Source organism: Falco naumanni, chromosome 12, assembly GCF_017639655.2.
Source record: "Falco naumanni isolate bFalNau1 chromosome 12, bFalNau1.pat, whole genome shotgun sequence".
Lineage (NCBI taxonomy): Eukaryota > Metazoa > Chordata > Aves > Falconiformes > Falconidae > Falco > Falco naumanni.
This window is the reverse complement of record NC_054065.1, coordinates 14,256,341-14,274,124: the sequence shown is the minus strand read 5'-3', so window position 1 is coordinate 14,274,124 and position 17,784 is coordinate 14,256,341. Positions and strand designations below refer to the sequence as shown.

The 17,784-nt window shown below is 32.5% G+C and overlaps 1 protein-coding gene across 1 annotated transcript in view; it reads right to left on the bottom strand.

The window, feature by feature from the left end:
- DNAH8 (dynein axonemal heavy chain 8) overlaps positions 1 to 17,784 on the bottom strand; it is a 137,324-nt gene that overhangs the window by 81,730 nt on the left and 37,810 nt on the right. The window contains exons 24-39 of the mRNA XM_040612234.1: positions 17,381 to 17,507; positions 15,021 to 15,256; positions 14,103 to 14,207; positions 12,974 to 13,087; positions 12,347 to 12,409; positions 11,092 to 11,192; positions 10,051 to 10,188; positions 7,190 to 7,430; positions 5,974 to 6,173; positions 5,444 to 5,597; positions 5,145 to 5,308; positions 4,896 to 4,998; positions 4,169 to 4,273; positions 3,732 to 3,893; positions 1,667 to 1,891; positions 369 to 541 (exon numbers count right to left, since the gene is read on the bottom strand). Coding sequence (XP_040468168.1) covers positions 369 to 541; positions 1,667 to 1,891; positions 3,732 to 3,893; positions 4,169 to 4,273; positions 4,896 to 4,998; positions 5,145 to 5,308; positions 5,444 to 5,597; positions 5,974 to 6,173; positions 7,190 to 7,430; positions 10,051 to 10,188; positions 11,092 to 11,192; positions 12,347 to 12,409; positions 12,974 to 13,087; positions 14,103 to 14,207; positions 15,021 to 15,256; positions 17,381 to 17,507 — 2,411 coding nt within the window. The remainder of the gene's footprint in view (positions 1 to 368; positions 542 to 1,666; positions 1,892 to 3,731; positions 3,894 to 4,168; positions 4,274 to 4,895; positions 4,999 to 5,144; positions 5,309 to 5,443; positions 5,598 to 5,973; positions 6,174 to 7,189; positions 7,431 to 10,050; positions 10,189 to 11,091; positions 11,193 to 12,346; positions 12,410 to 12,973; positions 13,088 to 14,102; positions 14,208 to 15,020; positions 15,257 to 17,380; positions 17,508 to 17,784) is intronic.

Below are 17,784 nucleotides of genomic sequence, written 5' to 3'. Positions count from 1 at the left end.
TTCATATTAATTTATTAAATCATATGAAAGATACATGTGTAATATATATAAGATAACAATGAGTTATGCGATAGATTCTGTAACTCTTATGTTGAAACATTACTCCTTCATAAAGCAGTTCCATTGATTTCTGTGAGTGCAGGAAGTTCACAGTGGTAAAAGTCACAAAACACAGCATTTAAACTTTACTTATACAAGCAAAAACTTTTATCTTTTGTTACTCTAGTGTGTTAAAAACTGTGAATATTAGACAAATTAAAAAATTAATGTATGAGAAGATTTTCATGAATGACGTAGCCCACACAGGACTTAATTCAGAATGTACCATCTATTAAAAGTATTCATTATGTATAATTGGTTTTTCTAACCTGTCTGTAAGAGGTGTTATAACCAGACGATCAGTGCAACCAAGAAATTCATTTTGGTAGACAAAATCAACATCTGTAATGGATACCAAAACTTGATCGAAATCCTCTTTAAAGTAGAATCTAGACTGCTTTAACCATTCAAAATCAGTCGGTGATTCAATGTGCATTTTTACCTTAAAAGCAAGTAAATAAGTGTATAACTGAGCATCAACTTTTATTGTCTTTGATAACTGTGATAAAATGCCTATTTGTATGAGAATAATGAGTGATTACTCAGGTTAAAGTTCCTGTAGTAAGTTGTAAGTAAAGCTTCTGCAAGTAAACTGAAATACATATAAGCATCACATATGTTTAGATGTATGCTAAACTGATATTAAAAAATTTCCTGATCACTTAACCTGATTTTTACAACACCTGTGTTAAATAAATATTAAATTGCTTTGGTAGTGCAGCTCACATTCCAAGTGAAATTAGCAAACACTGCTGAATCTGCCAAACACATTAGAACAAAAGGCATGATGAAGGAAGGATCTGACTGATGCATCGAATGCAAATTGTGTAGGATCTAATAAGCTTGTGTCAGCAGTAAAAATACGTGAGAGATGTAGTGTTGAGGGATGACATTCCTTAATGAATAATGGAACATAAACAATTTAGCACAATCTAAAAAGCTGAAGTAGGATTGGCGTTATCTGTTGATGTCAGTAGGGGGTTTTGTTGTCTTCTATGTATTCTCCTTAGGAACCAGAAAGAACCAGAAAGAGAAATCCCAGTAGCCTGCTCTCTGAAGGTGTAGGGGAGACAGAAAGAAGAAACCAATAGATATGGAAGATATTGCCATCATTGCTCTAACTCTGGAATAGGCGGAGCTAAAGTGCAACCTAGTACCAACTACTAAGATTCTGTAACAACCTATGAGGAAATTATCTATGATAATAAAGCTACAAGACCCACAGCCAACTCAACTTGTTTAGTTATGCAAGTAAGAGTAATACAATAGTTTTTTCAAATGAAGGACACATTGGAACATTTTTGTCTATCAAAATAGTTTTGCAGGAGGAAGTGGAAAATTGAAATATTCTAAGAAAAGTGTAAAAAAAATGGAGCAAATATTGAGATGGTAGAACTGATGGGTTTTTTTCTAGTGTAAGCAATTATGTACTATTTTTATTATGTTGAGATTATGGACATATCTGTCTTACAAACACACACATACACATGTAACTGTAGCTACCACATGTAAGAAAAATTATTATGACAGAAAATGCATTTGCCAGAAATCAAAATATATACTTTACCAAACAATCAAATATATCACACTGATGCACATGAATTGTAATAAGCGTTTCAAATTTCACTCTGTCAAACTTGGAAAGATCACGTGTGGTCTGCTTAATCAACATATTCAGAATCTCCAGAAATCTCCCACTGGTTACTCGCATGATTTTTCTGTCCTCTTTAGCATTCTGTAGAGCTTCTTCTGAATCATGTGTCCACAATATTTGAATTCCCAGTAATCCAACCTACAAATTTAATATGTGAAAAAAAAATACAAAACATTTTTTGAACACTATCCTTATTATAGAAGTCTTAGGTGTAACAGGGACAATAAATTATAGTGAAGAGACTCCCAAATTATCACTGTATCCGGCACTATGCTCTCTCAACAGGATATTGTGCCTGAGTTAATTGGCTCTGCTGTGGTACTGGAAATTCCTGAGAAAACATTTAAAAGCTTTTATGAAAATTTGTCACATAGTGAGATACACACAGATTATGGATGAGTCTCAGATTCACTTACAATCCCTTAGTGTACTCCAGTATCGCAAATGTAAATAGGTCTTGAAGTGTGGGGAGAAGTCCTGAAAATTTCTCATTGCCAATTTTGTAGCTAATTGAAGAACATTAAAAAAAATTCCTGTGCATTCCTACTGAATATGGGAGGGATTGCTATCTTTCAAACATGTTGTCACAACTGAAGTACAGCCTAGAGCACACTGAAGTACAAGTTATTTTGCTTCCAAATAAATCTAGAGTTACAGGATGTTGTGTGTAAACTACTGTCTCAGATCATTTTGATGATCAGGCATATCCATGACAAACCAGGACAGATGACAAATGTACCAATACCATTTTTTGCCACATTTCTATATACACAAACGGCCAAGACCTAAAAATTTGACTCAACCACTCTTTTTACTTTTCTGTCTCCCTATACCTGTAATGAGTTCATGGTTAGAGACTGTAGCAGGAAATATCCCCCCATTTTAGAACCATTAGGCCATCATCATCAGAATCTAAACAAAATTTAAAAAATTATCTTAGAGTGACCAATTAGCAGAGGAAAAAAAATAAAAATCTTTGAATGTCACTCTTTCATTCAACCTAATAACAAAAGAGACAAGAAAAAAGCAGTTTGAAGAAAATATTTTAAATATTTGTCAGTATTTTGCCCAATTCTTTCTCTGTCCTATAACACAGATTTTCTTTCTCTGTACTTTAGATTTCTGTGCCAAAGACCATTTTCTAGTTCACCCCCAACCCCCACCCCAAATAATTGCACAGAAAACATTTGGATTAGCAGGACATGGGAAAGAAGATCTTTGCATATGGTAATAAAGCCACTTCAAAATGTCTGACATGCAGACAAGACAGAGTCCTTATCTGTTAAAGGAAAAGTAAGAGATTTTAAAAAATAAACACTGCTGAGATAATACATAATTACATCATAAATATAGCTTTAAGATTGTATTGGCCAGTTTTAGTATTTGCAGAATTTCTGTTAAAAGAATTACACCTGGCACTGTACAGATTAGAAAATTAGAGAGTCAGAATTTGTACAGGATGGGAAACGATTTATTACTTGTTAGTGAAACTTATGCATTATCAGTATGATTGAGTCTCTAGGCAAATTAGAATTCTTCAAGGTAGGCTTCTACTAGGACTGCATTATCAGGAGTGACAAATATATGAACTATAAGGTAAGTCTTGTAAATTAGGAGATAAATAATCATAACTATAGTTCTTGCAATCTTAAACTATGAAAGAGAAATCATTGTATGCATAAAATTTTATTTGCATCTGAAAGGGGTTCAATATCTATCATAGCAGATATAAGATCTACTTCATATTCTCCAAGAGAAGAAAAAAGTCATTTTAAAGTAGATTACAAGAAAAATGTTATGCTATATATAGGATATCAAAATTGCAGTCATTAAGGATTGACTTTTACTGAGTAGATCCTTATCTTTGTTTCCTCTATGAAAACTTCCTCATATAGACATTCCCATATGCTTTTTACATCCCACCTCCCCCCACACACCATCCAGACTGCACAGAAAAATCCACATCCTGTAATCTCACCTGTGCTGGGAATTGATTAAGAAAATTCAGCAACTGATATCCTGAGTCACTAATTTGGTAATATGCTGCCCTAATTATGCCATGCAATGAAGTCTGCTGCATATGCAATAAATCCTGCAGCCAAAGCTCTACTGGTCCTTTTGCAATCACTGGAGCATCCAACTGAAAAATTAGTAAAAGCAAAAGGTACAAAATAGAACATAATTACCAAACACCTGTTCAAGAATGTTTGCTGCATTTCTATTCAAGACAATTACTGATTTAATTTCAATAAAACATACTAGGAATTTTTAATGAAGATTTATTACAGTTTTGTGACACCAACACTGTTCATTTGTAACTAAAAATAATACAATTTATTGCATACTTTTATGTTCAATAATAGAATGATTTATCTATTAACAACATTTCTGGGAAAAAAATAATCAGAGAATTACTGGAATTTTTTCTCCTTCTCTTGATATGACGGCCAGTATGCGATCATAATCCTTTGGGTGAAAGTCCGCTTCATTTATATTGTCAGATATGGAAGGCAGGTGTGGCTGTAAGGATAATTCAGAAACCATTCAATGTAAATGCATAGCATTATAAAACAGAAAAAAAAAAAAAAAAAAAAAAAGTCAAGTTAGGTTATCCTGCAAAGGTTCATCTGAACCTACAGATGAATTTTTGGCCATCTGTAGGTAATAATTACAGAAATGGTTGTGTACGATTTTATCTCCATTTGCTAGGGTGTTGGGTTTTTTTACAGTTTCCATAAGGTGATCTAGCAGAGCAGAGATCAGCTACTGTGTAATATCAATGCTCTTATCTCAATCAATCCCTAGGAACAACCCAGACTAGTTGGATTAATTTTGAAATATGCAAAGCAGGAAATTGTCACAGGGTCCTTTCTGTTAGTTTAGTTGTGAGAAGAGTCACCAGCAAATCACTTGATGGGACCATATTCTAGGGTTCTGAATTCTGAAGATTTTTTTTTTTAATTACAGATATCCATTTCATATTTTGTTAAAGACTACAGAGCAAGAAACAAAACAAACAAAAAAAAACCCTCTAACAAAGTTTATAAGAAGAAAATGTTTAAATTTTAACTTACTAAATGCTTCTCCATATTCTAACATTTTGTTATAAGCAGGAGGAAAAAAAAAATCACTAAGGTTGTACCTGAATTGTATGAGAATCACTTGCTTGTCCAAGAATTTCAAGAAGGGCAGGATCAGAAACAAAAAAGAATCTAGGAAACAGTAGTCTTTTCTTCTCTAAGTATCTTTAAAATTGAACAAGATTTTTATTAGAATATTTCAGCTCTTTGTTTTTTTCTACATAAGAGTGAAAGTAAGACTGAAATACTATTAATATTTCATATAAACTACTTAGAAACAAAAAATGCATTAAAAATCAAACAATTCATACCCTGCAAGTGATTTCTGACATACTTCCAACTGTTCATGTAAATAAGGGAGAAGCTGCTTCATAGTCCCATCCCCGACACAGCAGTTAATTACATTTGGGCTTTCACGAGCTCGTTGCATTATTCTTACCCATGATTTGTCAACATTCTGAAAAAGCTTTTCTTCCTATATATAGCAAAAACATAAGTATTTTCACAACATAATCTGTTGGAATTATGATTTTTATTATATATATAATATAATGATTATTATACAGATACCCTTTAATACACAATAATAGGCAAGCATTTTAAAGTTTACCTGGGGTAACTGTTTTGCAATATCTCCTCCTACAAAAACAGCTTCAAGATAAATCCAGAGATTCTGCACAACCAGCCATTTTTCAATTATGTCTGTAGAGCTGCTAAGCTTACAAATCCAGCTCTGAATTTCCTTTTTAAATGGTGTATTGTATCTAAAAAAGGATGAGAAGCAGAAATTATTTAATTCTAAATAAAGCTATTATAAGATATATTATAAAATAAATAAATGGTAAAAAAAAACCAACACAAAACCCCCACAACTGAACAACACTTGTTTCACTTAGAGCAAGAAGAATCTAATGGAAAGTTTCTACCAGCTCAATTACATTCAAATATATTGAGACAATAGTTTGCTACTGATACATGAAAGCCTTCCACCTGGGAAGCTGTTTCATTGGACGTTGTAACATTCTTTTTCATTAAAAAATAATATTCCATTCAAATTTACTACTGATTTAGCCTAATAATAATACAGTTTCTATCTCAGTGTGTTTCTGAAAACACTATACACAATCAACTTAGAAGTACCTATTGGTCAGTAAAGAGTCAAGAATCATTAAACTGTCCTCCATCAACATTATAATTTCTGATGATTCAGTTCCCTTTAACAGTAACTCTCCTCTCCCTTTGAATGATGAAAAGCTCAGAATTTGGCTTTCCCAAATGTCAGCTATTTGAGATAGTTTGGCTTCTATATCTTTCTCCTTTGTAGCAGATAGACATATATCCTGCAAAGAAAGAACCATTTTTTTAAAATCTCCATTCTTCAGGAATAAAATCTTTCCTTATAGTACACATCTAGTAATAGAGTATTTTAAAACAATATATTAAATTTTATAAAATAGTACAGAAATGTGTCACACATGCAGAGATCACAGTACTAATTTTACTCACTCAAATTACATGTATATATAACTGAAAAATGCACATTTGGAAATGCATGGATATACCATTTCTGAGGCTTCATATTTTGTTATTTGTGCATAACAAGATTTCTGAATTGTCTTTTTTACAAGGTTTAGGATAGTGATGTAGGCTCATCAACAGATGAACTTTTACTCTTATCTCATTTCTATTTATAGAATCACAGAATTTAGGTTGGAAAGGTGACCAAGTACAATATTGTATTCAAATCAGAGCTTAATTCAAAATTAAGTGGATCACCTTGGAATGCTTCCATATAAATCAACTATGAATATAAGACTAGCTTTTGCATGCATATTTATCCTATGAAACTTGCAAACTCCATTAAGAATTCAAGGTCATGTGAGGATTCTTTTGAAGATGTGTGGTTCATGAAGTTGTATGTATAAAGATCTAGAAAAGCATTAATATTAAATATTAATAAACATGGACCCTTCCTCAAAAATTTCTGATTTATTTACAAATTTTTAAAGCAACTACAGAGTTCAAAAATTAGGTGACCATGATCATTTTAAGTATTCTTTGGGTTTTTTCCCTGTTTAAAAAGGGCTAAGAAAATCATAGAAAATAGGGCCAGCAAGAATGTGAAGAGATTACCTAGAAATAAGAATCCAAAGATTTCAGCTGCTACCTCTTTGTTCATATGGATAAGAACTTCTAAATAAAATATAAATTATTTTAAACTAGCATAGTCTGATTGAGAGTCAGGGACTTTAAGGAATTAAAACTTTTTTAAAAGGTGATAATTTTAAAAGCAACCATATTTTTTTTGCTGACAATTTAAAATAAACAAGGAGGGGGAAAAGATGTATGTACCTACCTCAATATCATCTTTGTGTTTAAGAATTGGTGCTTCCATGATGTTTTGAAGGCAAAATGAATCAGATTTTATATCAAATTGATGTCCTGTTGTTTCAGCAATACGATTCCAGTGTCTTTGCTTCATTGCTTTGTTGGTCATCATTTCCAACAAATTACAAGACTCCCTAAAATCATCAATTGTTTTCTTGAGATCTAAAAATGCTTGCCAGTGTTTGAGTCCTTTAGGTAATCTACAGCACCTGCAGTTGAGTTCAATTGATGCAGTAGTAAATGCCTCTTTTGTCAAAATAAGAATCGTTTAAACATTTTAAAAATAGATAAGGAAATATGAAGTAGCTTATATAAGTCAACATTTTCTATGTAAAATTACAATTTGTGTCAATTAGTCTACCTTTTTAGAAAAAAATGCAAATGCCCTACTAAAACCACATATTTAAGTTTTAACCATTGATATATTCTTTGTAAATAAACAGTAATATTGCTTTTTGCATGAAAACATAGCTTATGTGTTGCTTATCATCACAGATACTATTGACAAAAACCCAAGCCAAATTAGTTAAAATTCACATAAGTGATCCTTGTACAAATATAATATTTACTTCAATTTACAATACCAGTAATACACATGGCACATACTAACACACACTTCAGAGACAGATGTGAAAATTGGAAAGATATGACCACCTTCTCCCTCTACCTTCTGTTAGTAGTCTTGAAACGATTCCAAAAGAAAATGAAAATTATATACTTTTAACATGGAAACCCCCCTAGCGAAATATTTAAGTCAATATTCACCTCTTTGAACACATTTTTACAGAGCCTACACACTAAGAATTAAGCAGTTGACCCACCACAGGAATGTCTTAATGTAAATGATAAAGTACATCCTTAGCAAAAAAAGTAATAAAGCCTGAATCACATTTCCCTTGGTTTTGCAGCCTTTGTCACTTACGTCTCTACCTCCCACTGATGTAATTTCATCTTTTCTGTAGCGAGTACAATACAGCAGCCTGTGTCTGGTTTAGAACTATGTCAGTGCTGTGTGGTTGCCAGTACAGTCATGCTGATTATGTCCCTGGTTGCTGTCAAACAACGTTTAATACCTGCCTGCCCTTCTCCGAGGGGGAAAAGTATTTTGTGTGGGTTTGGACTACCGTGAAGTTTTAACTTTTACAAAACTCATAGGTACTTAAGGTTATTTTGTAAGAAATCTGCCTTGAGAGTTGAAGCTAGCTGATAGATTAATGTCAGGTTCAGTGATTTGACAGGAATCTGGCACAGCAAAGAGGCAGACTTTGAATGATACTGCAGGGTCCAGAGCCAGGAGCCCTCTTATTCTTACTGATTCTTGTGAACCAGAAGATACTGTTTTACCCAAAGACCAGATACTGCCAATTAGATGTCTGTCAATGTCTTGCTTCTTTGAGAGACTCTTAATCCCTGAAATCCTGTCAGCATATGTAACCTCAAATTTGGGAAAGAATACTCTTTGGCACGTATTTCCTTGAAAAAGTTATTAGTCTCTGTTTAATGTTTTCCACTTAAAAAATCAGAAATAATGCAAATCTATGACCCAATCTTCAACTCTGTCAAAAGTGCAATTTCAAAAATATCAAAATTTTTCACTTACCAATTTTATGCCTTATAATGACGTATTTTATAAATCTGTTAACCTTCAGGAAAACATGTATTTACTAGACTACCTTGACAACATGGACTAGAAGCTAATAATGAAAAAAAACCCCACGCATTCTGCACTACAGATCCTCTATCCCTAGTTTAGGAAGGTTATGCTACTATTTTCAATTACAGAATGCGTTAGTGTGATAAGCCATGAAAAACTGCCAAAGTAAGACCAAGAGGTAAGATATATTGACAAAATGGAGAATGGAAGGAAATAATGGTAAATAGGTGGGATAAGTACTTAACAGCCTGAGAACAAACTATTTATATTGAAGGCTTTTCACTGCAGTTACAAAAGTAATTGCCCTTTTATACACTTCTAGTTGAACTACACTAAACAAATGTCAATTTCAGAGACTAATACAATGTATTGCTCTTATGGAACTCCGTATTTCACAAATTAGGCTTTAACATTATCTAAGATTGATTTAAAGGTGCTATAACAGGCTGGCACCACTCAGTAACTGTAGTATAGATATACTCTAAAATACCAAATACTGGCACAAATAAAAATGTACATCAATTAGCCATGCCTTTATTTTGGAAATTAATAATGGAAGTTTCTGGAATGTTGTTCTAATAGGAGGATGGGGGGTGCAAAGATAGTGCCGAGAAAGCTAGAGTTGTTTCAAGATGGACTTTGCCAAGCTTACAACAGGACTCTAATAGGTAGCTGGAGAGCTGGCAATTGCACTCGCTGCTGTTATTCTGTTGTAAAATAATCTTTGTTCTAGTCTTCTGTATTATATTTCTTCCTAAATTCATGTATGTAATTTAAAAAAAAATAATAAAAATACGGTTAAATTAAAAGGTCTGAAAATACTTCTGAACCCTAAGAACCAATGAACTTAAAATAAATGGGCTAATCTCCTGGCTGAAAAACTGAAGAACTTACCTTTTACAAATAAACTTTCAGCTCTCCTAACCTCTTGGTTGGTTTAGCTAAGGAGACTGACTCTTCAACTGAACGTATGCCCTTCAGTTATCAAAACTGCAGGTTAAAAGCTGGTTAACTACAAGTATAGTGTTACTCCACTCTTCCCTGAAGAATCTTATTACTTTATGACAAACCTTATGCATGGAAGTTTTGTATTTAAATATATCAAAAAATCTTTACTGAAATCATCTAAATCTTAATGCATTTAACATCAGTTATAAATTATATTATGAACTTACCTGTTTTGAAAATCCAGAAGTTCAGCATTAATTTTTTCAATGTCTAAATCTGTCCAAAGTATCTCATAATAACCATTGATAGTGTTTATTACAGTATCATATAATCCATACAATTTCTGAAGCAAGCTTAACTCTTTCCTGTGGGGAAAATAAAAAATAATCATAATAACAATTTTGATCAGCTATTTGGATATCTCTCAATAGTTAAATAGATGGCATATTCAATATTACTACAAAAAATTCAGGTAGATCAATTACATTATGTTTCTTAATGTAGAAAAGAACACTTCATGAATAAAATCAATAAAAAAGAGCAGACAGTTGGTGCTAAAGACCTAATATACACACTAAACATATTTGGGGAAAATTTTCCTTTAGTCTAGTCCTATAAAACTTCCATTTATCCAAAATTAACCTAGCTTATATACCCTGAGCTGTCTCTGTGGTGCAAAGCAGAGCATGGCAAATAGGGATAATTAGTCGATTTACTTTGGAAGCACTCTGAATCCAAACAAAAACAATGATCTAAAAACAGTCAGAAAGGGTCAGATCCTCATCTGCTGTGAATCACCATCAAACCATTGAAATGGTTGGTGCAAAAATGTCAGAATCTGATTCTGATTTGTACAGCTGCTCAAAAAATTCAGACTTTCATAAAAACTCTAGTTATATTTTTCATATATGACACACTGACCTTTCCTTGCCTTTTCCTTACTCATTATTTGTACCATATCTTAATACATAATACTATATTTACTCCTCTACTTTTATATATATATTTCTGGGACATAGTGTTCTGCTCTTTTATATAGTATATACATGTACTAAAATAATTTGTATGGTCCTGTTACCATAATAAAAAAATACATTTTTTTTATATGCACACCACTAGACCTCTAAAATTATCATTGATTTTTTATTTTTTTTTTATTTTATTTAAGGCAATGGAAACCTTCCATATTGAATTATTTCCCTTTTTGGTGTATCCTAAGCCTTTCTAACATACTTAAACACCTACGCCAGCTGTATTCCCACAGTTACCTGACTTTATGCAAAACTCCATAGTCTGTGACAGGCAATCCAAACAACTGTTCACCAGCTGAGTATGTGATATACTTTCTCCACAGCTCATCAAAGTTAGCCTGATGAAATTAGGATTCATACAGACAAAATGTATGTTTATAATCTCGGTTTAAATTTAAAATTGTCTAATAATAAATTAAACAGTTCTAAACTGGTCTTAAAATAATTCTATTAGGATCATATTTAAATGTCTGAAAATATTTTTGATCTAAAATTTTGAACAGGGCTCATGTAATGTAATACTCAAATCTATATATTGAATTCAGATAGTGAAAGTTTATGTAAGAAGCAATAATTTGAAGAAGCATTTTATAAAAATGGGATGTGAAATGAATTCCACATTATCAAGGGAGGGGAAAAAAAAAAGAAGAAAATATTTGCATTGATAAAATATACAGCCTGAAAACAACCACTGAAGAGTACCAAAAAATACAATTACTTTCATAGTATAACTGCTATCCAAAGAATATGATCACCACAGAAAAATGGAATGAAGAATGATTTTGGCAGTTACTATCCATAAGCACAAAGCATTCTCTTCGCAAAATAATAAATACAGTAAATTCAACCAAAATCACTCCATTTTCAGTACATATTAGATGCATTAGGAAGTTTAAACACCTTCTATTAGTTACTTAGTGCATTTCATAAACTCTGACTGTTTTTTACTGAGTCTATACAATACGTAAGAGACTGACAGAAGTCTTGCTGAAAAAAAGTCTTCAAGGTACTATTACATGCAGAGAAAGGAACAAGGATTAAAAATAGATTAAAAACTGGTTACAGACCTATGAACTAAGGTTCATAGCAAACAAGTATCAAATTGAAAGACAATTATCGAATGGAAAGTGTGATCTTTAAAAGATTAAAGAATTGGGTTATGTGACTGATACATAACCTGGCTTCTTCTCAGTCATTATCAAGTTGTTATACTTGACTCTTCCCTCTTATACTGCTTGTATTATTTCAAATCAATAATTTATGCTCACAAAACATGAAGAACAAAGCAAGGTTACACATCAATCAATCATCAGTCCTTCCATGTTAAAAAAAAATATGTCTGATAGAAACTATAGTTAACATAATAATACACAAACTATCCACCAAGACACATTTATCAAAGATTGTAAAAGTGTCTTTTTCTAAAGTTGTTTTGATAAGCAACTGCAGATTAATTTTAGTTATTTGGAAACTCAACAGTTCATTTTCTTACCTGAAAGATCTGCAGCCTATTACTGGCTTCCTGAGGTGGAATACCAGGAACCATAGGTCCTTCCTTTTAAACAAGCAGTTAACAAAAAATGAATATTAATTCTCAAAGTGACTGAAAGCTACTGTAATTTACAGGTCATCATAAAATGCATATTTTTTGGTAGTCAAATTCCAATCAAGTTTTGTATCCTGGTAATGCTATTTTTATGAAATTGAAAAATTCTTTAGCTTAAACTCAATAATAAAAAACTTCCATTTTTCAGATTTTGTTCTTTTGCTGAAAATAAAATACTCAGTGAGTGGGCCAAGATCATCTCTTTAATGCTGATGTGCAAGCAAAGGTGCCACAACATGTGTTACAATTTCTAAATCAATTTCTAAATTAATTTCTTAATTAAGATTTCATGGTGATTTTTACCACCAGGGATTCTTTTATTTCCTTACAGATTAGCGTGCACTATTATTTCTTCATACTGAAGATTTTGACCTATAATGATGGCTGCTTAGCAACCACTGCATCAAAAATCCAGTAGCTGAGTAAAATAAAATTCTGGCACCCAACTGCTTCAAACCAAAAATATTGGAAACCTATGTACAAGTCTTACAGGTAACTACTAAATTCATTTACCATTTCATATGACATTTCAAAGTTTGACACATCCTCCTGAAAAACTGCGACTGATTCTAGCAAATCACTCTTAAATTTGGGCTGAACTCGAACCAGCTTATCTTGAACTCTGGTCTGACATACAAAAGATTAAAATCAAAGTTATTTCTTTAAAAAAACAAGGAACAGATATTTGAACTATATATAGAACAAAATTATAAATAAAAAGTATTAATTCTGAACAAAAATAATTATTTTAAGCTAAATAGATTTTCTTTCCTTTTATGGTGCTGTGTTCAACTTTTGATACAAAAAGTGGAAAAAAAACCCCAACGAAAACCTGTTACAAAATCTCCCCTCCATCTTTAAGTGAATGTATTTCATTACAAGGGGGTAGGGGAACAAAAGGACACAAAAAGGGGGGGTGGGGGAGTGGAATATTGTAATCTCTTTCTCAGTTTCCCTCACTCCAAAAGAACTCGCAAAACCCAAAATGTTACGATACTCTTCCTCAATGGATGGCTCAGCCTTCTCTTTAACAACTTCCTTATCCCTTTTTAAAAAGCTTTTGGGTTTTTCTCTCAAGCTGCTTGACATATAAGTGTAAAATACATTTGAGCTTGAGCCCTTTCCAGAGTGATTAATCTTAATTGTTCCAACAAAATATGTATGTATTTCCATCTAACCTTCTACATTACAGAATATATTCAATAAACATTGAGCTTTTGAGGGATATGAGGCTGTTCTGAGCAATAAAGGTAAAATGCAATCACCACCTAGGGGTAAGGGCACTGACAAATTATGCACCTCTTAAAAAGAGGTTATCTAAGGGTAGTAATCTTCCCGATCAGACAAATGACACAAAAACTAGAAATGAGAAAGAGCAGAAAGAGCAGACGGACATAATAAATGTCTCATTTTCTTGCATGTTTTAAGTATATATCTAAAATGTACAATAATACTTAAATATTGAAGAGTTCTATAAAAATAAAATTAGAAAAAGAACACACTAATAAAAGCTGTAGACACTAGTGTGCAAATGAGGCCGTGTGAGAAGACGGAGTGAAGTCACAATTGGTCCCACATTGTCATTTATAATCTGGAAAAAGCACATGAAGACAAACGGAAAGTAACAGTTTTATATACTTACAGCTTTGGTCTGTAATTTATTTAAAGAATATCTAAGTGTATCAACTCCTTCTGAATCCTCTTTTGTAATGTCAATTTCAAAAGTATTTAAAATGGCATAGGCTTCCTAGATGAAAAAGCAAAACCTTAGGAATGATGCATTTAAAGTTCATTTCCAGGAACACAGATCCAATTTGTAAGAAACATTTCAAATAAAATCTGTTAATGTAATTTAGGCATAATTACTATTTTTTTAAATAAGGATGATGAATGAAGAACTAGGGAACAACAGCAAAACATATTTCTTCAAAGATGTATTGGATGAAATGCTAGGAAAAAATCTACAAAAAATTTTAATATTAAAAATACATAAACTTTATCATCCTAGTGGTATTTTTATTCTACTGATCTACATTCCACCTGAATGCAGATTTTGATGAATTTTTTCCTGACTTTGAATAATTACAGACACTACATATTATTAAATGTTTTGCCATTTATACATATTTATTACTATGCTTGCCAAACTGTCAAATGCCTGTGTAAGTATTTGTTACAGAATGACCCTTTCTTATCGCTTGTTCTCATTTGTAATTTGTTTGCATATCTTCTGCTTTATTATCCTCCTCATACACACATGGCATTATTTAAAAATAAGATAATTTGCAAATTTTATCATTTTCATATTTTATAATTTCCTAACTGGTAGACAATAGATTTGTTAATGAAGACAAACAAAAGTGTCTAGCAAAGTATCTGATATCGATTCATAATTTATAATAAAAATAACAGCAAAAATCTTACTTTCTTTCCCATTTTCAGCCTAGATCCTTCAGGACAGTAAACTCATTGTTTGGGTTCTCAGTTTATCTTATGACTCCTGTTATATAATATAATTATCAAGATACTAATTGAGTTAAAAATATAAAAATCATCTTACTTCTATAGGTTCCAGAGTCATATCCATTTGTATTTTATTATCACGAACGATAGATAAAGCTTCCATTGCAAATCTGACATCATCTAAGTCATGCAGAGGTCGAGACAATTTCTTTAAATATTCAGTTATAAACGACATCATGTCTGTCATTTTTTTTTTATATTCCTCATGTAAATAACGACAGAGGAGCATCTTCCAGGCTTTGGCTTCAATTGCTAAAGCTGTTTTCAGTGGTCCTGATTTAAAATAAAAAATTGAAAAAAACTTATTCAATCTACATCTTAATATTTTCTGTAAAAAAGCCCCACATCTTCACACATGGTTCTTTAACAGCAAATAGGAAATGTAGACAGGCAATCCAATTATTGCATTTTAAAACAATTTCAATTACACTTAAATATATTTCTGTTGGTTTATTGTACATTATGATATCTGTAAAACATGTTGGTAAGCTTATCTAATAGAACATATAGAGAAGATGAATAATGACAAAAATGTTTATTTATTAATGTAGATTTTCATAGAATACCTTGGATATATATTAACCAAATGCATAAAGTTCAGTTATATTTAAATGGTTTATACCCATTGAAGAAATGGCATCTTTGAATTTCAATATTGGGATTTGGAATAATTCCCAACTAAAACTGTGAGGCATCATATGCAGTTAATATATACACACAAACCAACACTGAACAGACAGAAAAGCCAATCACTGGTACCGTAACTTATTATCAGAATATATTAATATTTTAGTAGACAGCATTATTCACTCTGGTGAAAGACACCAAAAGATGCTAACAGCATATAGCCTTTCTGCTCACAAAAATTTTAGAGCAGGTAGAATTTCTTCTTGAATGATGGGGCTATTAACATTAAAATCTGACTCCTAAAGGCCAGGGTAATTCAGGAAAAGTACTGTATCCTGTCCAGAAGCGAAAATACATAAATGATAATAAATCGATTCTCAAACTTGAGTCAAAAAAAACCCCATCAACACAAACAACCCAACAAAACAATCCAAACCTGTTTTCCCAGATCATAAAAACTTTTAATATCCTTGCTCCTGAACCTAGAGGATTTGGCTTCCTCTGATGCAGTGATCACAGATGATGGAGTAGTGTGACAAAATCCATACTCTTTGCAACACACTTTTTCTTATCACTCTTGGTCACAGAATAATAAACAGCAAGAGTTTTCCAGAGTGAATTAATTGGCTCCAGAGTGGTTTCATTCATAAGAGTTGTATCCGGGAACTGGATGAGGATATACAGTCTGACAATTCTAATTATTCACAGAAAAAAAGCTAGGGATAGCATGCCACCAAGATTCTGAAATGAACTCTAGTCATGGAAGTGTGTGGCTTCTGTCTTCTCTAATGTACGAGGAAGACAAATTGCGCACAGATTATTTCTCAATCTAATCTCTCAGACGATGGGGTTGCTCACTAGAAACATGGCCACAATGATATTTGGAGAGTTTCTGGGGAAACATTTTCTACCTGTCCCTAGATAGCAACTGTGAAAACATCTGTCACAGAAAATCAAAAACCAGAAGAAGAGTGACATTGGTTCAGAGAAGACATTAGCTATGTAATAATCTGTCAGGTGAGATGGATAATTGCCATTTAAATCCTTGCTTCTTTGTCAGCACAAACAGCTTAATTCTTCAACAAGCAGTTGTCTGGAGAGAAAAAATTTTTCCACCCCTAACTGTTCTTTAGAGTAACATGATCAATGAGTACACCAGGTTGTCACGGCCACAGAAGGCCGGGTACTGAAACATGGTGCAGTATAGAACTGAGGAAACACATGCTGTATGAGGGAATATACTCCAACACTAAGTCTTGGTGCCAGCTTTCTCTTACTTTAAAGACACTAGAGGTGGACAGGAAAATACATGATACTCTGAGAGCTAAGGATGCTAAACAAGGGAATGGCTAGAAGCCATCTTCTGCTGAAACAAGCACCAAAAGTGAAAAAGAAGATAACGCAGCTATGTGCTAGTCTTATGATTTATGCTTCCAATGCTCTTTATGATCACTAGCTGACCTGGTGCCAGAGATGACCAAATTAAATGTCAATATATATTCATTAACACTTTAGCAAACCTCCGTGATAAGTTCACAACCATGCCAAAACTGAATTTCACCACTCCAAAGAGGAGAAGGCAAGTGGAATGGAGGATTTTTTCAAGTCAGATTTCTTAGAAGGGTCTGAGTGAGCTCTGGCTGATTAGAGTGGTCTCTTTAGTAAAATTTCAAGTCATATTGTATACATGTATTTCTGAGAACAAACCAAATAAGATGACTATTATATTCATTATCTTTCTGTACATAAAATGATAGGAAAATATCATACCTGTATGCAGTTCAATTGGACCAAGAAGAATAATGGGTTTAAAATCTTCCATCTCTTGCTCAAACATAACATAGTGAAGTATTTCTTTTTTAATTTCAGTCAGACATGGACAGGTAGCCAAAAATTGCTGTGTGTAATTTAAAAAGTCAATCAACAAATGTCCTTTTTCATATTTTTGGTTAAAAAAGTGGCAACAGTTATTTGGGAATTACTGGAAATATATACCAATATTATTCCTGGTTTTAGCCTTGCTAACATAGTATAATGCATGTGATAAGGCATTCATTATCAATTTCTCTGTCAGTAATTCTCAAGCTTGTTGGGAAATTCCAATCAAATTTAACAGACATATCTAAGACATGCTAAGTGCCTACTGCCTTTGGAAAACAGATGACAAAACAGAA